The 22329-nt window shown below is 35.5% G+C and overlaps 1 protein-coding gene across 4 annotated transcripts in view; it reads right to left on the bottom strand.

Moving 5' to 3' along the window:
• Positions 1-22329, bottom strand: part of LOC110840276 (nephrin) — a 545495-nt gene that overhangs the window by 243641 nt on the left and 279525 nt on the right. For all 4 annotated transcript variants that reach the window (XM_087357910.1, XM_087357908.1, XM_087357909.1 and 1 more), the window contains one exon: positions 12449-12581. In XM_087357910.1, the coding sequence (XP_087214036.1) occupies positions 12449-12581 (133 nt within the window). The remainder of the gene's footprint in view (positions 1-12448; positions 12582-22329) is intronic.

Genomic DNA, 22329 nt, shown 5'->3' with positions numbered 1-22329 from the left:
CACCCGCATAAATATAATCTAAAGGTGCATTTTTCCTGCAGAGTTTATTTACGGTTTTCATATAATTCTCAGAATAAATATCGATTATTCTTATAAACACCATTAGCCAATTAATTTTTGTAATGAATACGTGTTGTTTTCGTTGGTAGAATAAAAATCTTTAAATATAATTTAGATGAACTGCAGCTTCAAAGGGTAAAATAACAGAAGTATGAAGTATTAATTCTAGAAGTCGCGTTATGTGACGTAACATTTATATATTTTATACACTTGTAGATATAGGTTGTCCCATAAAAGCTGTACACTCATATTCAATAAATATATTTTAACAAAATGTACCATTACATGTTAGCAACGGCACTTAGTGAGTAGAAATTTAGTGTAGCAGTTCAAAATGATCACATAGTTTCGTGGTACAGTTTACAATGATGAGCAACTGATTGATAAGTGGCCATCAAAGTTGCTGCTGTGTATACATCTTTTTGGTACATTCTGTACATACAGAAGATCGGCTGAAAACCACAAAATTAGAGACCCCACAGGAGAGCTATTCATGAACTTGATAATAAAATTAAGGAAGGTCTTGAAGAAACAGGATCGGAGACTGTCTCAGGACAGAAACTAGTGGAGGGCTTTTGCGAACACTCTAATGAACCTGCAGGTTAAGTATTAGCTCGGCAGTTTCTTGGCCACTAATAGCTGCTCAGGAAAGACTCTGTCCCATAGGGTTAATTAATTATATAGACCCATGCGTATCTTGCAGAACTTCATTTACAATCCACCTTCAACGCCAAATTAAAACAAACTTCTTCTTTGCTTGTCTTTCGGTGACATTACTACGAACAAACATCGAAACTATACATCGTAGAGTAATGACGAAAAAAGACATTAATGTCTGAAAACAGAATTACTGTAAAAGATAATTACAACAAGCAAACATAATTTAATTACCAAACTACAGAATAGCGATAAATTAAGGATCCCACAAAATAAAACATGTTCTTAAATAGGAAATAAACATATAAACTTTATGAGAAGCCGGATACCAGTTCCCCAATACATTCAACTTTTGTTAGAATATTCAGAAAACAAATTTCTAACCCAAAATATAATATCTATATATTACTTCAGTTTATTTATATTTTGTCACAGTTGTACGTTTTAATGTAGTTTTACAAGCACGTGCAAACAATTGTTAGTTATGATTACATATAGTTTAATAAAAAGTTGTACAAGTTTACAATCTAACGGATATAATAAAATCAACTATGAAAGAAAGTTTGCTACTTGGAAGTCATAACAAATTAATGTGAAATCACTTTTCTGATTTTAATGTTACCTATTCTAGATTTATTTTCCTTCCACACATCATAATACCTTGAAAAATTCTTTTACTTCTACCTGTGTCTAATCTCCGCCATATCTCTCATCAAACACTTCTTAACCCATCAACGTTATTTTAGTAGTAAGATGAAATGGAAGTTTACAAACAAGCAGAAGTTAAAAACAAAAAGTAAGTTATTGCTTCAAAGTAATAGATATGTTGTCCTAATAGCAAATTCGCTTCTGTGAGTTTTTTCAAAATACTCTCCCTCTGTATTATATTCCATATCGAGTAGGCTACAAGCACTAAAACAGGTAGCGCATGTCATGGCCACCTTCACCAACGGGGAAAACCCATTTTTATATGGTTGACCGTACAAAACATTACGCAGAAAAAACTGTGGCTATAAATGAGCCCGGACTATTCAGTCTGCTGCTCATTTTGGTTTTTGAAAATAATTCTCGTTCGCATATTTTAATGACTCCGTAACATTTATATTTGAAGTTTACAGTTTTCGCAGTGCCTTATTCTCACGCTGTAATGAACTTCTGAGTTCCACGAAAGGTGATTTCTTAGAACAGCTCAGTGACTGTCAGATTCTCAGGAACTTTGTTCACAGTTTAGTTACGCGAGGGGAAAAACAAATTTAGAAAATTACAAGGCAATTATAAGCGTGTTTACTGAATTTTTTTAACGAGCCACGAACAATCAACTATCAGGTCCTTATTATACATAATATGTACATTATTTCCGCAATAATTTACGCAACACCATTTATATGCCAGCTATGTAGATGAACTTTACTCAAACTTACTGGACCGCCTGCAGCATGTTGCTTAGGCTACGCGCTTAACAAAAGTGTCAAAGAAGTTGCCTTACTGTCGCGGCGATTCCATACAATCTTAAGTTCTGAAGTCTAACTCAAGGTGGTCCAACCTTGAATAACCCTCTAGCCAAACAGGTTTTATGTTGGGCCCAAAGATTAATTTTGAAAAGAAATAGCCAATTTATGTTATTTTTAGAGTACTTATACATAAATAACAAAATTACTATAATATATGCTCAAATATAAACTGTATTGAAATGTGTACTAATCACTATAGAATTATGTATAATTTTGGCGTTCTTCTTGAAGAATTCGGAATAATAACTAGAAACTGTAAGTTTCCTGCCCAATATTCTAACTGGAATGGGACTGACGACTTACTGACGTAATCCATTCGAAACTTTAAATCAGACAGGAATTAAAAAGATAACAGGATATCTGAATAGACCTAAAATGTCGCCTTATGAACAGTGATAATGAGGGTAGTTCTGTTCTAAGGTAGACATAATCCGTTTGACAGATTCGTACTTGGTAGAATCTCCATCCGGGTATCAACTCTTCTGAGGTTTACTGTGGTTTTCCTCAGTGCATCTAGACAACTGCTGGGACAGTGTCTAGAATTAGGCGTCGAACTCGCTATTTCCATATATTTTCCAATTCACTATTTATTAAATATTATAAGCGTCTTAAACGAACCATAAATAAATAAACAAATAGAAGACAAGTGTCCATAAAATGTACTGGGGAAAATAAAAACATTTGTCATGAAAATTATATCGGAATTTAATTCTAAACTTCATAGATGCACTAGAAACATCTGGGGTTAAGTACATAATAAATCGTGTTCTTCAGTTGTGGTACACTTTATATTTTGTCGGAGAGAAGACGTTTTACGACAACACTAGAACTTAAGGTATAAATAAGTAGCGGTGAAAATTCTTCGTGACTTTCGTCGCAGATAAACAGAAAGGAGACGGAGACCACAGGGTACATATCACAATGGAAATATACCTACGAGGCTTTTACACTCCTAGAAAACAAACAGCAACCTTCTACAAAGTAAATTTATTACATACGTCTTCTTCAACTTCTCAATATGCTTACGGATTATGTCCATGTGGTCTATTCCAATCCAGAATTACTACCGAAATTTTATGTAAGTTCCGACATTTGCTAGGATATCTTAAACGAGTAACCAGCCCGTCGCAAGGCTTCTACCTACACAGCACAACACAACACAGAAAAATGATGAGAAACGCCCATAACTTACGTGGGATTCAAACCCACGGTCCCAGTGTGCAAGCGAAGAATGCCCACGCCTTAGATCGCGCGGCTACCAAGAGCGGTTATTACATACTTTATATACAGAAACATTAAGTCTGTTTCATATATGTATGGGCTATATAACATGCAAACAGAACGAGCAAAAATAATCATGGAATTATAAAGAAGGCGCCGGAAAGGAGATTTTGAGACCGGTACATACAACAAGTTCTCCAAAAATTAAAAAAATAAAAAGAGATAGATGATCATGAACACATTTTCAGAATATAACCAGTGAGGTTAATTCAAATACGATATAAAATTAGTTTATCATTAGATTATCCATTTTACTGTTCTAAGAAACTAATTTATTGTTCTAGTAGTTCACTCGGGGGTAGTAGTGACATTAAAATAACTTCGTTTTATCAACCACTATTACAGACACCTGTTAATCTAAAAGTTTCTGAACGACGTAAAATTGTAACTAAAATCCGACCAGAAAATGCTTCGAATCAAACTCGTCCAAATTTAAGCTTTCTTAACTTTCTATATGTTTCTCAGGTGATTGCTGAGACAAATTGATGCGCCCTCTTCATCCCGTTTCGAAGGCAAGCGTGTTATCGAGAATCATTTTAACAGGATCCACCCACTTCAAATCCCGGTGTAAATTCCCTCCCCTTATCCAAGTTCCGTTCCTTTGGCAATTTTTCTTACTATTCCGAGATAAATCAGTCACAGACTTACGAAATTATTTCATAATTCTTGCTAGCTATATTGCATTCAGAACTGAAGGGCCCAGAAAATGTTAAAATACATAATAAATATAAATATATAATAATTTGCTCTTTTATTAAAAGAGCAAGTTATTATGTAAATTAGTTAACTTTTTTCAATAAGATTGTAGGCCTATTTTTACTCGTTTTTTAGAGCATATCTAAATAAATAACATAAAACTGTTTATGATTATGTGAGAATGTTACGCATGACTCAATAATGACACTAATACAGTAGTACTTCTACCTTAAAAGCATTGTTTCCCATTAGACAGCTCTTAGAATTACTTCTAAGGGAGACATACATTCTAATGAGAGATAGAGAAAGGAAATTTCAATCTAATTTCAACTAATCTTTTCTACTAGTACACTTCAAATTGCATAACTAACAGTACGTGTTGTTTGATTTCTGGCCATATATACGACTGAAATCAAACGAACATTATTATAGGAGCTGACCGAACTGTACATAAGTAGTATGGAAACGCAAAGTAGCGGAAGCCATACCAGGTCCTTTTCCCCTCTAGACAAAATTTTAAAACAATTCCGATATATAACGATGACATTTCAGTACAGCCAGTACACACAGTTGCAGGCTGCTCCACTGTACACCCCCCCCCCCCCCAATATTGCTCGATTGTCATCTATGCGCCAGCATCTCTAATTGACTCCCTCCGAGTTCAGTGTTTCGCTAATTGGCTCCATCTGTACCTAACCACAACAAATGTATCGGTAAGTGAAGCTGCAACCTTTAAATGTCAAACCAAATACGTGGGTCTTCGGCCTCTGCTGCATGCCACCCTCATTACGCGCCTCTACGATGTTCAGTCCGTCCCTATTTCCGTGAGTCTTCCTGCCACACTCCCTCCGTCACATTGTCACAGGGAATCAGCGTTGAAGCTTTCCTTTTTCATTTCTGTTATATCTTCCTGACAAATCTTTCTCCGGCGTTTCTACTCTCCACCCCTTCCTTAGGTCCCTGTAATTCCTTTTCACTACCTACACTCTTCATCTCCTTTCTCCATTTCCAATTGAAATTGATCCCTCCGTTTCTCCTAGCCTATCGATCTCCCCTAGTATCAAATTTCTTCTTCATTTCTCAGCACGTTTCCTCACATTCATACGTCTGCCTTCCTTACCTCCATCTTATTCTCTTAAGAGATCCCAACTTTTTTCACGCCTGTCTTTTAGTTTTATTTTAGCTTCCGTCTCTCTATATAATGTAATATTAGATTTTGTACTTCTTTTCGTCTTTAACTTTTGTACTATTCCATGGTCCCCTCACCCCCTCATAGTTTCAGATATAAGACAATATAATTTCCAACAAATATCTATATCCTACTCACTATAACTGCCCTCTTTTGTTCTCCCATTCGATTCTTTCTATTCCTTCTTCCACCCATTCATCATTCTATTTTAATATTTCATCTTTTTTCTATTCTTAATTCTGCCTTCTTTCGTTCATTTTCTTTGTTTATTAACAAAAACTCAGTAGACGTAGTAAGCAAACGCCCATTATCTAAACACAGAATATTGTACACCTGTAATAAGCTCGTTCGACTAATCACTGAAAACCAGCCAAGTGCAAGGTCGGAGCTAGAGCACTGCGTTTTACCCGACGTGCCGTGTCGGAACGTTCTGTTTTATCAACAGTCAACTTGATATGTAGCGGAATGGATCACCTTCTACATTTTAAGTACTCAGTTGCTACAGACGCAACAATTTTGGGTGGTGGCATGACCTTGCCGCGAAGAAAAGAAAGGAGTCACTGAAGAAAATACCATTACTTAATTCTTAAAAGTAAACACTTTCATTCAAAAAATTGTTTTATGTTAAAAAATACTTTTATGAGGTATCTAATTTGAAACCATATAGTAATTAGCAATTTAATAATGTAGTATAATGTGTCTTTTTCATTAGTCTTCTTAATTTTCCAACTCGTCCTTTGGTCCCGCATTTATCGGATAATCGGGACTCTACTATACACACGTAGAGAAATGAATGGCTGGGAAAGACTGCAAAATGCTTTCAGACAATTCAAATCCACGTGATAAAATAACTTATGAAGTAAAATTGACTGAACAGTGGGACAAATCCGGGAGAGTTCCGGTTGCAAAATAAATTTCCCCTTTCCAAACGGATAACTTCTCCCATTCAAACAACACTTCCGCGCCATACATAAAAAATTACATATAATGTTCTGCTTGAAAAACCCCATGGAAACAAACACCTGGCAAGACCAAGAGGAAGTTGGAAGGATAGTAACGAGACTGATCTTATATTAATGGAAAATAAGTGATAGTGGAACCACGGTTCCGGAGAATTTGACGTAAATACGTCTATACGGAAAGGAAGTTTATATATTGACTCTATTCTAAATATTTCCTTTATACCCGCTTTACAATTGAGTAAAGTTTGATTAAGACATTGCTTATTCAACTTCAGTTAGTTACGCTTAAAATGGGTCTGTGGTAGCTGAATGTAACGTAAGGTAATGGATGTTGCGGACATGGAACATGAAAGTGAGGTCTTGAGTAATTTACTACGGGGTAGAAATAAGAGACAGGCTCTTGTAAACACAGAAATTAAAGTTTTTAGTTTCATAAAAGATGGCGTATTTCCTGACTAGCTAAGCGTCTGTTAATTTGATGAAAAACTCTGCCTTGAGGATGAGAGCAGAGATTGTTCTCGAAACGTTGGCAGAAGATATGGTTCATTCACCATTCTGCTTGTTGCCAGAGAGTCTTTCATCAATTTCAGTCACCGCGAAAGCTTCACTTTAGACTGTTAATTTCTTTAGCAGGACTTTGCACCACCAAGTTAATCAATCATTATCAAGACGGAACATAACTTGGTCATTTGTTTAACAACGTTCGTGTTCCTTTTCGGTCTTGTGTATTATAACCCATTATGAATCTAAAATGAACATTGTTTTGTAATGAGTTTTCCTGCCGACCTATCGCTATTCTGAATCACCTTACAATTCCTACGTACAGCTGCTGACTGCCATTAGTCTTGTACCACTGCAGAATATGAACACAAGTTTAACGTAATTAAGTTCCAACACAACGGAACTGTTATCACAAATTCACAATGACGTCACAACGTGACAGTGGAGATGACAAATGAGATGTGGAGGATATGTAGTGATCAACAGGGAATTAACTCCATATTTATGGTGTTTTAGATTGACAGATAGAAACCAAAATCGATGCTTGTTTATCTGCGACTTTAATGTCACATAATACACCAGACGGAGTTATACGATAAATGGTAGTGTCAATTAGGATAGAGCTGATCTAACATGCGATCTCTACCTCTTACATTTATGCACAGGGACTAGTACCGATAAATATGAGAAGTGAACATAAGTCGATAATGCATAATGGATAATAATTTACCGGACAATAATGCTCATAACGACGTAATGAACGTTGTATTGCAACATTTTCTCATCGTCTAGTTCAACTGTGCATTTAAGTATCAAAAATGCAAAAAGTTATAAAAATCTATACGACAATATCCAAACTCATTTACATATAAATAAATAACTTATATGTTAATTAATTGTTTCACAGAATAATGAAAAACAAAACATAAGATGCAAATAATAAGAAGATCAACGGAACACCTACTATAATAATTTACAAAACAAATATAATAAATGAAAACCTTGCATTAAAAATATAGAGTAGTTTTAAAGATAAAAAAACCTGAAGATGATGCTATGCATTGAAACATGTAGTAGTATAAAGCGCAATATTGTAACATCGTAATAGCGATGAATAGCGCAAAATATCAATATTAATTTTAAATTTTAACATCAACAATTTAAAGTTTGTGTATAGACTTGAATTATATTATATATTTGAATTTTAAAACACAAACATGACGCATTTAAACTATAAACTTAATAAAGGTATGACACAAAGAGAGGCAAAAGGTAAAAAAAGTCGTGAAAATACAGTCTAAAACACTCAAAACTACCCTTAAAATAAACAATAAGATAAAAGTCATAAATCAACGACATTTATAATTTTATTTCAGACACAAGACATTCCTACGGTTATAAACTTTTACCTTCATCCAATTTTTTATTCACACTTGATAGTGAAATTACATAACACTACTGCGTAGAAAGTCATCAAGGAGGATAAAATTGGTTCAGAATGTAGCACGCATGATGGGATAGCATGAATAAGGGAGGTTAATGTAAAACGTACCTAAAACTTAGAGTCTCGGGGTATGGGATGAGCCTAACTTCTGATATGTTTCGCCGTGTAGATAGTAACCGACGTGTTAGAGATGCTTAAAGCCTCCATCATCAGGGCGATAATAGTAGTGCAGCAAACATCTGAAACGTCGGTCAGTTTCTATGGGACTACACGACAGAACGTCCCAGAAGACAGTCATCTTCAAACTCGGCGCCGTGAGAAACACAAATCTCATACGGCACAGTTCTTTGTGGAGGGGGCCCACAGGCGACCATTTCAGGGTTCCGTAAGGCAAGCTGACATTTTTATAAAATGAGCGACTTTCAGCTTATCAAGAAGAGCTTTTCTGCATGAAATCAGTCCGAACAAAGTGACCGAACATTCACGCAGTGTACATTAAAATAATTATTGATGGTTGTAAATAAATACAATTCAATATAATTAATAAATACAATATTGCTGTGACCATACAAGAGCCCACGCAGATCACGTCATGTTGTAACCTGCCCGCGCCATTCCGTCAGTCGTCTTTCAACAGTCTAAGTAAAAGGAAGTCTTTTTCACACGTTCCACGAGCGTTCATTGCCGAACACTACCTAGCAACTTCTTCTTACTTAAATTGAAAGAATGTTGTTCTTTTTATTAAAATTGTTATTCTTATTACTGGGATACTGGGAACGACCCGTTCTTCAAGTGCCTGAGCACTGCGGGTCCCAACTTTTCGTTGGCTCGATCTATGGACGAGGGATCGGCCCGTCGCAAGGCCTCTACCTGTACACAGGACAGCACAAACATCCATGACTTGAGTGGGATTCGAACCCACGGTCCCAGCGACCAGGCGGCACAACGCCCACGTCTTAGACCGTGCGGCCACTGCATACCCCGTTATTCTTATTATTTTTAATATATATTTATTATTGTCTGCCTGTTATACGCTCTTCTCTGTTGATAAACACTTGTAACAACGTAATTTAATCAAATTATACAATAAGATATTTTGAACAAAATTAGTTTCAAAAATAAATTTGACTTTCATGAATGACGTTCTGGATGTATGTACTCTTCAACAATCGGAGTGGTTCATGCTGAGGGAGAGAATACAGATTCGCAACCCATTGAACTTGTGTCAAAGCCACAAATTGGGGCTGAGTTTTGCTTGCAGGATCGCTGTACGTCCTGTGTACACATCACACAGCAGATGTCTTTGCTAGCCGCGAAGAGAATTTCCCATTTCAACCGTCGAGCAATATTATCAACTGGAACCGAAACGCGTCACAGTTGCGTACTGGAAACTGTTCTCTCTTTGTGCTGTTTCCTCTTGTCACACTGTTGATGTTTGGAACCATCAAACACACAAACTAGTTTCGGTCCACGTCCTCGAAAGACCACTATCAAACTCAGCAGACTGTGGAGCGTTGCATTCACATGAAGACGAGTGGAAATGCCTTGTAGATTTTAATACAACTGCATCATTAACACAGCCTGTATTTATTTTTTAATTTATTTTAGGCTTTTTTGATTTCCATACGTCATATGGTGGTCGAAATGGAGGCGAGAATGAGAAATTGGGAACGCGTAGAAGTAAACTTGGCCCGTGTAAAAGTACATTTAATTGTAAGACTGCCGTCTTCTGCGTTGTTTCGCCGTGCAGATATACTCCTCTGTCAGTAACGTATTCAAATCATGTAATAAATATTATTTCGTGAATCTTCATCAACTGCTTCGTACCATTACGAAACAGCACCACCTGTCGCTCAAAGGCGCCTTCTCAGCTACTAATAATAAGAGACAGTTGACAAACATTCCGAAACGGCTGTACACAGTAGAACTAAGGTTGTGTACACAAAGAACGTATTTCAGCTAGAGGCACTTTGTATCATCAGACGGTGTTCGCTACCAGGAACAAGTAATTTTAGACTCTTCCCTAATCACAGGAAACGCTGCTCTTGTGAACACACTATCTTAGAAAGAGACCCATCATTTGTAAACATTAACATGACGATATTGCATTACTGTAAATAACATGTATAATTGATACATTCAGGAATACATTTTCTCTAAACTGGATCCATCGTTCAGTATTCGAAAAAAAAAGGCTAGCTCCCGGAATGTAATGCCTTCATTTTTAGAATATTGAACGGTGTATCAAATCTAAAGAAACAACAGTACTTAATATGACACTGCATTTTTTCAACCTTTTAGAGTAAAATAATTGATAATGCTGCATGCATAGTGTATTAACTAATCTTCACAATCTCCGACAGTGACCTGGAGGTTCAGAACCGCATACACCGAAATCCTTAATTGAACTGAAGACTGTAAACGATCATCTGCCCATCTCCGAAAGGTCCCTGTTAATTAGTTTCTTTATATTCTCCTCGACCTTTGAAGTGACCGCTTTGAAAGACGTCTCTCCACCAAAACCCTGAACATGTCACTCCTAAGACAGCTGCAAGTTTAATGTTAAGAATCGACCGGTACTTTGATTCTCTCTTGGACCTTAGTTTTGAAACCTTTACATTTCGGAATGTGATTCAATTTCCGTCATCGGTTGAAAGAAATCCAGCTTTGCCGAAAGAGACAACGGAGTTCGATTTTTATACCTGAGGGCGGTAAGACATTTTCGTAAAGCTGCGAGTTTACAAATCCAAGCCTATGGGCAAGATATACGAAGTTTTTCACGTATATTGTGTTGTTTAAATATTGAATATTCTTGTTTCCGTCACATGCAGATCGACTCTGGGTTCCACACTGCGTACTGTGGAATGGGTATCGGTGGATCGGACCTCCAGGGAGAAGAGATCAAACAAAACTTTATACAAAAATTCTCCCAACATGATGTCAAGGTTACCGCGTGGAACTTTGCATCGACTTCTGCACATCTTCACAACACAATCTGACACATCATCAAGTTTCATTTTATTTCACACAAGTTATGCAATAAGAGTTTAATATTTTTACATTAGGTAACTCTTTAAAGCCCAATGGTAACTATACAAACCACAGTCAGAAATTCTGCATTTTCTATTTATGAGCTTTGTACGATCCTCAGTGTAGGCATATATTATTTACTTAAACAGCATTGGATCACTTGATCTCTGCAACGAAGTGCAGTGTTCTCTTTGAGGTACAAACTGAAATTTTAATTATTATTTTCACGAGCTTCAGTTTCAAAGGCAAACACGAAATAAACCTTCATAAAAATATAAAGCTTCGTTAATAATTTACATACATAAACTGTGCAATGCACAACACGTATGGAAGCCCAAGAAAAGTTAATTACCTGAGAATAATTAGTTTTCCAGAACGGTTGCTTTTAATTAATTGCTTCTTCTGCTCTAAAAATTCTTTTCAGCAACAGTTTATTGTCCGCGTACAGAAATTCACATTTTCAATCACTTTCTACAAAATCATCCACGCTCATGCCTTTCCGCCTGAAGAAGTTGCTTGATCACATTTTGCGTAACCGCGGAGGAAAAAAAAATGTTCTGACGTCAGATCTCCCCACGAGATCCGCCGCTGAAAACTTATAATTTCAGCTGTTTCATCACAGCACGCGTCACAGTAAAATGACAAGCAATTATTTAATTTATTTAACGATGCTGCTCCTACTACATAACGTCATTCCCGTCTCTCAAGCAGCCATTTGTCCTTATTTTATAGTTTCTAATCAACACTTCAAACCGTATGCAAGTGATACATGAAAACAAATGAAGACGAAAAGTCAGGAACTGAGAACGCTTAGTTTGACTTAAGTATTAAGCCCTAAATTAGAGGAATGTAAAATCCAGTCTTACGAGATAGTTTATCTCCTGACGCTTAGATGGTTAAAAAATCTGAATTAAAGAAATATGCCAGTAAAGAAACAAATTATCTTGAAAATGTATGTAATTTTATACCAGAAATTATATTACCACAAATTATGATTCTATTCATTTAATCCCTTCTGAAAAGTAGTCTATAAAATTTTCGTACAACACATAACTTCAAAAAATAGCCTTTAATGCATTCTATGTCCGTTTAGAGCCACTCTAATGAATGTACTTACCTATAAATTGGCTTACTACCGCTGTCCTTGTACCAGATCACAAGAGTCACTTTGTCGGTGGGGCCCGATGTCTGTAGGTCACATGGCAATCTGGCAATACCGGCTAGTACAGCAGTAGTCTCCACAGACGTCACTAAAACAAAAAATGGTTAAAATACCATTAATTGTACATACATAAATCGTAACATATGAATAACAACAATGTTAGGTTCAGTCAGGAAAGGTAAATTGGTTTGCAACATCAAAATATAAAATATTTTGTAATAAAATATTTTTTTAAATATTTTAAAATATTTAAATGCTATTAAATTGTAATTGCGTTTCGTTCTCAATTAGAAAAATTATTGGTCAAGCGAGGAATTCAACAGAAAAATCTACAATACCGCACCACAGTCTTCAATATAACGAAACGAATATGTAAGTATTATTTGGACGATATTCGGCTTTAAAGGCTTAACAATTCGGATTCAGTTTCAAAAAAGTAGAGCCCTTCACCGTTTCAAAGAAAAATTGATGTACATTGTTTAAGGAAATGATCGCTGCCGATTCTGATAATTTCAAGGAAACCATCAACACATTCCCTGGACAAAACACAGAGTTAGTTTAGTTAATGCTAAAACAGTTGATACATGTAGTTATAAATGTATGTCTTCATAAAAGGTTAATGTAGATATAAAAGAGGCAATAAAGTTTAAATACATCGTCAAAGAAGATAATCAGCAATCTGGATGCAAGGACAAACCACGTTTCCTTAAGCTGTGTTACATATGGGCACACTTCATAGTTAAAAACATTTCAAATAAGACTTAAAGATCTCAATAAGACCAAAATTTTAAGCTAAGAACACATTTTATATACTGTGAGATTTCTTCACTCATTTATCTTCGTGAAAATTAGTGGTTGTAACAAATCTGTAACGTTGGCATAGACCTCCGCCAATACTGAATTTAATCTAAATCCATTAACTGTTTGTAAACTAAATGTGGGTAAGGAGAAACTGGCAAACTCCCATTGGTCGTGCATTTATATATACTTCATTAAAAAACACTTGCAAACCCATATAGATTATCAAAAGTACGGATATGCCGGTATGCATTAAGGGAACATCTACATGCAAGTCCAATTACAGAGTTGTTTAAATGTCGAAACGAATGAAGTTGTACCTAGTTACCGCTTTCTGAACTGGCTGAATGTTTAATTGGCTGTCTTCCATCAATACGACTCAACGAAATTCTCTAAAACACTCGTTACGTTCCATCAACATGGACCAGTTTTCAGAACGACGTAATTGCCTACTCGAGTAATTAACTATTTAAGTTTCAAAACATTAAAATTAACAGTACTCAGAATCATTATTAGCTAAAAACGGTAAATTAAGAATTAACCCTTCACCAATTTGGTCACTACATTTACACTTCGCTTGATGCTAAGTTTATTTATGTTACCAATACACACAGGTCTTTCTATTACGTACAAATGAAAAACTGTATTACACGTGTCCAGGATAACTGAATTTGAAAATTCTGTTTTCTCGATATACTTCAAGAGTTCGCTGCGGTACACATCATTACATATCGTGTATATTTGTAACTATTATTAATAACCGTTAAAAGTAGAATATTAATATTCCTAATTGTGAAAATTAAACAAACTTTTAAATAAAGCCATCAAATCTGTTACGTTATGAAAAATCGTGCAGTGAAATGCGAAACACACATACACCACTCTTCGTCTCAGACGTCGATAATTTCTGAACAGGGAGACAGAAGATAAATGAAGACTAAGACAGCTTCTCTCAGTGTTGACACAAGTCTGTGTGCTCCTGCAAGTCAAGAATCGATGCTCTGATCACGAACACATTTTCAGGGTTTAATCAGAATGGTCCAATTTCTGTATTCTTTCGGTCACAGGCTCCATATTCCAGATGTCTTCAGTAAGACAAAACTATAAGCAAACAGTGAATATGCCACAAATTTTGAAGTGGTTGTTTGCAGTGCGTCCGAGACTAACAAATGGATTTTATCTGTAATAACTCTTAGACCTTCTCTACTTCTACAGTGTATATAAGACGCGATATGAGAAGCAAACAAAAAGCTTTTCAGAAAAAATCCAGGTACAGTACGTAAAGTTCACAGAACAAAAGATAAAATTTTAAAAGACAGTTCAAATTTAAAAACGGTATATGATTCAAATTTTGTGTGCGATACTATTTTGTTAAACTACATTTCTTCAGGTGAATGCAGAATAGATATTATAAGGACGATTAAAGTTTAAGAAACAATTTAGTTACCACGAGGCAAAACAGAAAACCTTATTCACCGAATTTTTAAAAGTACAAAAATTAAGATTGCACGTCATGCAGAATGGAACGTATATAGAATGTGAAAATATGTCACAGAAACAGATTCCAAAGAACCAGAAAATGAAAGAAATTCCAATTTTTCACAGACAACTTCATACTATCTGTGATTTGCCTTCCCAATACTACATTTATGGATGTTGTTGACAACGCCGTCAAATAAATCACATATAAATAAAAGCAGACTTCAAAATTTACGGAATTCTTTTATTTGTCGACAGGGTACAACCATCTAGTGAGTAGGAGTGACGCGTATCAACGAGAACGATGAAGTTAAACTGCTAATAGTTTAATGAAGGCTTGCGACAACACGGAGCTCGTTAGAGAATTGCATGTGTTCGTTACCTTAATTCTGATTTACTATACGACTTTACTGTTCGCATCGTGTTTCGTAAATTGTGTGCTTCATGTTCCATCTGCAGTCATTTGGATAAAAGACTTTACACTTACGGACATGCAGTATTTAAGACAGTCTTGAGCGTCTAATATGTTATTATTCCACAGTACAAGTTGTCAATAATTATTCGGAAACAATCAGTGAAGATTTTACACGGTTTTGTGTCCAAAGTTACCAATTGTGAACATTTAGGATACTGAGGTAAAATCTAAGTTACATTAGATGGTTTAAGTACGATGTGCAGGAAGTTATTTCTCAATTGGTCGCTGACGAGAGTTTTACTGTACCTCCATTTTCCTTCCCTATTCTAGAAGTTGTAAAATTACTTAAAATTAAATGCAACATTCTCAACAGTTTATTGCAGATATATAAATTACATTACATTTTGAGGACGTGCGTAGTTAGATGAATAATAAAATATATCTTAAAGGAACAAATATAATGTGTTAGTGAGGTTTGGAATCATCTGGCTCAGGACAAACATAAGTGGCGTAATGAGTCCGATTATTCCATACAAGGCGGTGATCAGATAAACGACTCTTACCTCCTCAAGAAGGACAATACTCCTTGAAAAATTAATTTTATTTTATTCTTCGTCAATTCTCTTACATTTATCTGACTTTTTCCTAGATGTTGCATCGTGTATTCTGGTAGAAGTTTATCAACGTTTCAGAACCAGCATCCGAAACGCTGTGGTGTTAGTCAAGAAACAAGGTCGATGGACGAATTCAGATAGAACATTTACAGCTACACGTTGTGTCAGATCATCGCTAGAAACATTCAAACTTCGTGTAGCAGGCTAGTAGGGTAAAACATTCAACAATAATAGTCGAAGGGAAAATAACTTGTAAAGAGTAGTTAATAATAATTATTCTTTAACTTACAGTCGTAGTTACTGAATCAGACGGACTGGAATCCTAAATACGAAGTAGATATATGAATGTTTCATTTCTGTCTCGTGGATTCAAGTAACTTGCACCAGCGTATGTAAACTAATAGGCCCAGTCAGTCCAATACACTTTGCCAGAAGCCATCGTTGCTCTTTGCTGCAGATGCAAGAGACTCTTAGCTTTAAAATATTTCTGATCCCAGGAATTACACCGGGGAATTAACATTCAGCCGTAACGAGAAAGCTTAGTTTATTGGGTCGTATAAAACCGCTCTCTCACAGAATCAACAACTGAACCAGGATAGCAGATTGCACTATTCGCAAGAGTGGGGAAATTCACCAGAAGTAATTTATTTTCACATTACGTAAATACCATCATGAAATCCATGCCAGAAGGAATTTTCTCATACTGGTAATACTGAACACAATAACATAATTTGCAGGGCAACACAGGCATTATTACCTAATCCAAATTTTAGCTTTCACCGATATAAACGTTATTATAGTAGGCCCAGTGCATAATTAATAAATTCCTTTAGTTAATTATACTGACACACCAAAACCTAATTAGGTATAGCTTTACTTTCTTTATAATTCTTTGTAGATTATTTTAAGACTACGTTGATAGTGCAGCAGTTATACACAGTCGAATGAGTTGTAAATATGTTCATTCATGAATTTTCAGTTGCAATTTTAAAGTTAGTTGAATATTTCAAAATAATATTCAGACATTCACTTGAATGGGGCTAAGAAAATACCTTTCAGAACAGCCAGCTGTTCAAAAGCACAGTCAATTCAATTGAAACGTTTGCTTGCACTAGAAAACAGAATACATTCTGCCACTTTTATAAGAAATAACAAATATTCCAATGCACACAAATATATCTCTAATGTCTATTGTTTTAAATACACGATTCTTATTCACAAGCAATAAATTATGACTGTACAAAATGTCCTAATAATTATAATAAATCAGTGACATATTTTAGACCGATAAAACTAATAATTATTCCATATCAATGATCATTAATGCCAGAAGACATCAGCTACAAAAAAGCTTAAACGACGTATCCATGATTCATAAATTTACCACAAACTGGCGGATAAATTTTCTCACCCCCTCCAGGTTAAAAAGACAGCAGTTTTCATTGTCAGAGTTGCAGTCCACATAACCTGCTTCTTCACTGCGCCTCTCCATTTCTGGGGAAATCTGCTACTGACTTGCAAGTTAAAAAAACGGTTGTACATTACACCGGTAAAATGAGCACCTAACACGGACCCCATTGGGATACTAGCTTACGACACGCATGTAATGCTAACGGAGTCTACAACGTCTGAGTAACAAAATTATCAGCATTCTGCTTCAGCCAAAAATTGTTTATCAAGGGTTGCGATATAGGAAGGAAACATTCAATTTGAAATACATTGGTTGAAATTCTGTATACACAGAGCTTTAATATTTATTTAATGTGGGTTCTGAACCTAAAATACAAAAGTCAATGATTACGGGTAGATCGTAGGTATGCTTTATCTTCGAGAACACCAAATGGACTGGAAGAAGTTTAGTATTGGAGGCTTACACCAAAAACTTCCACATGAATTTAACTTTGTTTCACAACGATCCAACCTGGCCTGCTGTGTCCACTCGATGAATCCGATCTTAGACCCTAGACCTGCTTTATCCAATGGACCCAACAGATCAACTTTGATATTTTCACCTGATGGCGAAAGCAGGGACCTTCCGTGACGTTTTTTTCTTTAAGCAATAGTCAAATTGAGGTGTAAAAAATATGTACAAATTCAACACTTTCGTCAATATGCTTCAGAGTAGTCAAATACAAATTTCCTAACTGAAACCATGACACTGCTTATAACGTTATGTACTTTATTGTATTACGAAAAGAGCGGTCATACTACGATACAGCGCTGGATGCGATCTGCGATGGAATTCAGTCCAGCCCAACTGTACTTTGGATATTATTAATAACACGGTTACTTTGATGTTTACTTTCTCATACCACAGAAAGTGTTATGTAATTCCAAGAAAGTCTACATGTTTCTGGAAATGTACGTTTCGAGGGCCTGTCACAGGCATTTGCTTCTGTCATTCTCTATTCAAGTGGATACAAGAATGTCTTATGGAGGTCACTACAGAATAGGTCGAATTATTGAAAGGATCCATCATAGTTCAGAATAACATGTTTGTAATAACTTTTAAAAGTGTTTTTTTTGTCTTATACTCCATACGTTATGATTAATTGCCACGAATAATTTCATCCTAAAACATATCTGAGGTACGAAATTTATCCTGCGAGGTCCTCCTGGCCGAGGTCATTTCTAAATATCCCAATCTGGCCCCCAAATTAAAATAATTCCCCACGCCTGAATCAAGTAATAGAATTCAAAGATAAAGTCTATACTCTAGATAAACATTATGTGAACACGGTTAATATCAGAATGTCCCTGCCATGAAGAAATAATTCGTTATGTTGCCCCCAACACATACAAAACACATACCGTACACAGTACTTTATACTGGGTAAGAGGTCGTAACCACGTGACATACAGTTTGCTACTAAACCATGTGTTGGAATTAATGTTTTACGTAAGCTGAATAATTGGCAATAATAATCCATGGGAAATACTACTGTACATACGTATACGATAACCTACGAAAGTAAATAGATAATCGGGCACATTCACAAATACATGATGAAATTCGATCGTGCCATAGATCAGACAGACCGCGACATGCCACCACACGAGTTCTGGTACATTTCCAGGGTTTTGTGGTGGGAAAATTACTACCGGAGCACGATTATCTGCAAATGTTCTTTTTTCCCAATTCCAATCATCATTCCAAAAATACTCTAAATAATTTCGATATAGTACACTCAAATAATCAAAGACTTCCTCCTCCTAATTCTGTGCTTACTCATTCATGATCATAATCTCACCTTCTTCTATAACCAATTACAAATCCCTTTCAGTTATAACAGAATCATAAAAAAATAAATAGATAAATTTTTACCACTCTGCTTCGGATTCAGACCATGGCCTAACGACTGACTATTCTGACTACGGTGTTTCGTGGTTTTCCCTCTGTCTCTCTAGGTAAATGTCTGAATAATTCCATAAATTAGACCACCATCGCTTCCTAACATATAACTATTTTTTTTACTTCATTAATCATCCAAGCATTCGATGCTACATAGAATGAATTATTGACTGCGTCGTTAAATAAAATAATTATCAGCCTTAAATAACTTGTCACATGTTTAATTATCTTACCACTAAGCACATTTCAAAAGGTTCCCTTGCCACTGTAACTACAAACGCAACTGTTTCATCAGAGTACTCCCAACTCAGCGCATTCTGCCCCACTTACCAATCACAATAATACAAAGCTTGAATGTAAATCACAGTGCGTTATATTGGTCATCACCACCATCATCTTCAAGGTAGATCGTTGATGCGTTCTCCTCTCTCCTGGGACGACCTACATCTCTGTTAACTGTGTTAGGTTCTAAACGTTCTCAGCTATTCTATCAGATTCGAACAGCAGAAGATGTTCGTGACATATAATTTTGTATATCTTCTTGCAAATTAGACATTTTATAATCATTACGGATTTTATGCTATATTAATATTCATAGAGGCTACCTCCAAACACCTGACTTCAAAATGTCAACCTTGCTGTTTCACTTTTTCTCCAACTTCGATGTTCATATAAATTAATATCCAATTTAATTTCGGACAGGTCGGAAGAATATGAAAGTTAAAGAAACTGTTGGCAATAAGTAAATAAAACGAAATTCATTTCATGGACTAACAAATATTCTGGAAGAATACGTATAATAAAGAAAAGACACAAGAACTACGTCATAACCTGTCCTCTTTACAAGGATGAAATATTTACATATCTTCGAAATTATTTATAGAGCATCATGCCGTCTGAATATCCAGTTTTAATCCCAGATCCATAATACTTCAGAGCGGATGTAAACAAGCCACAGAACCCCTTGCATTGCCATCAAAGGCAGGAAGCGGACTTAAAAGTTTTAATTTATGTCCAGTAGAGAGTCATTAAAATATTAACATTCCCATGCTAATTAATATACATAAACGGCTATCCAAAAACACTTCGGCTTTGGGCTTTATAAATCGCAATAAATTGGGTGTATGTTGGTAGCTTCATACAAGTACAGTCGCTCTATAAACTGATATTCAGAGTGCTTCGAAACAGTATGTAAGGGAAATATTTTAACTTATGACAGGCAATGAAACATAGGAAATAAAAAAATATTCAAAGGAATATCGTAACTTAAAATATATAACTTATATTGTTACAGACTTAGAATTATGAGAAGCATACGTGTTGATGCATGTTCAATAACAACAAATATACATAAAGCAACTAGAAACAGCTAATTTATAAGATTCAGGAACATACTTGACGGTGATATTAAAATTGACTTAACTTTTCAAGTTCTGAATAGAACTAATTCTTTGTACGAAGTATGATAAAATAATTCGGACTGAATTTTCGGATTGCGAAACTAAACATCAAAATGGTTAATAAAATGACTGAGTAGCCCTGATGTTGGAGGTAGTACGTAGATCTGAAACGTCGGTAAACTACCACGAGACTAAACGCTTGAATGTCGCAATGACAAGGTTATTTTCTTCACACACGATGCCGTGAGAACTTGAAATCTAGCGAAATTAATCTCATAAAAGCGGGTCGCTCCCTATTGGTACGACGTGCTTCTAGCAGCTCCCTTCTTCAGGAGCAGAATTGTATTGCAAGGTCCCACTCGTACTTTGTACAATCTCTACTACTTTAAGCAATTTGGGGAATGTAATCTTCTCGCCCGGCAAGGACCGCAGTCAACATAAATTGCATTTGCCTTGCGCACTTCTCACCGAGGAACAAGGATGTAAGAAGAATAAGAAGGTACGGCCTTCCTCCAATCTGCATTACAGTACGTTCTTTATGAATACCAATACTTCATTGTTCTGGATGTTTGCTTAGCAGAATATTCACAGTTATCGTAAATAACAATAATCACATTGGTTTAAGTAATTAAGTATGTAAGTAATCTTATTTGCTTATACTTCGGCTCTTTTATCCTATCATCTGAACAACGTAAGATATTTAATTACGGGATTAATATAACACACTGAATCACATTAAATCTTTTCATTCTTCAGTAAAAACTAAACTTACTTCAAATATCAAAATAAACTACTATTTCTATACACAGCGTATTTTCCAGCAACGGAAACTAAAACAAATGTAACATTGCAGTCAAAGAGGTTAAAATTCTTTGCTCTTCATACGGTTGTATCCATTAAGTCACTTTAACATTAAACATTTATAAAGAATTGTTAATTTCTACAAGTTATATTCTGTTAATCGCCCTATATCTATTGATACTGAATATATAACGTTTAGGTCTAATTACAATATTTTAACTTTGTACTTTAAAACGTAGTGAGTACGTACATTATATTTTACCTGAAATATAAGACATAAACAATAGTTGAAATGTAGTTAATAAACGTTGTATCTCATGATGTAACTCTGATGTCAATTAAGTTATAATGCACCTACGTATTGCTACAAACTTTCTCAGACTACATAGAGTGAAGAATTATTTTCCCTGTGTGTCGCTACATGTTCACCATATCAGAATGTTTAAAACTAAACTTTTATATCTTAATTACGTCTACACTTTATATTTTACAGTCTGCACTTACTTTACGACAAGCCGTTTCTGAAACAATTTATAACGTAGATTTGAACTTTAAACAAAACAGACCGGTACAATCCGAAATATATTTCGTTCGATAGATCAGTATAGATGGTCGCTAGCAAATTTCATTAAAATAATGTCATTAGTTTCGCAGGTGAAGCATGCGGACACAAAGAGTATCACCAGATCACGTGTCATTTTATGCATTCTGTGGAAATTACTCGAAAGAAGTCTCTCTATGCCGCATACTGCAAGTGACGTGGAAGAAAATATGTAATTTTCTTGGTAAAATATATTTTATGGCGAGTGATGAGGAAAAGAACGACTTGTTGCGATCATCACGAAAGATTTCGCTAAGACTCATTCCCAGAACATCGATTTGAAATTACCTCACTGTGTCACAAGAGAAGACAATTTCTGAACTAACTTCATTAACAACCCGTCCCTACGTTTCTTGCAACCAAACGGAAAACTGAT

The sequence above is a fragment of the Zootermopsis nevadensis genome, unplaced genomic scaffold (assembly GCF_977971745.1).
Source record: "Zootermopsis nevadensis isolate Lab colony 2312 unplaced genomic scaffold, Znev_1.0 Znev_ptg000029l, whole genome shotgun sequence".
Lineage (NCBI taxonomy): Eukaryota > Metazoa > Arthropoda > Insecta > Blattodea > Termopsidae > Zootermopsis > Zootermopsis nevadensis.
This window is presented reverse-complemented; position numbering and strand designations above follow the sequence as displayed.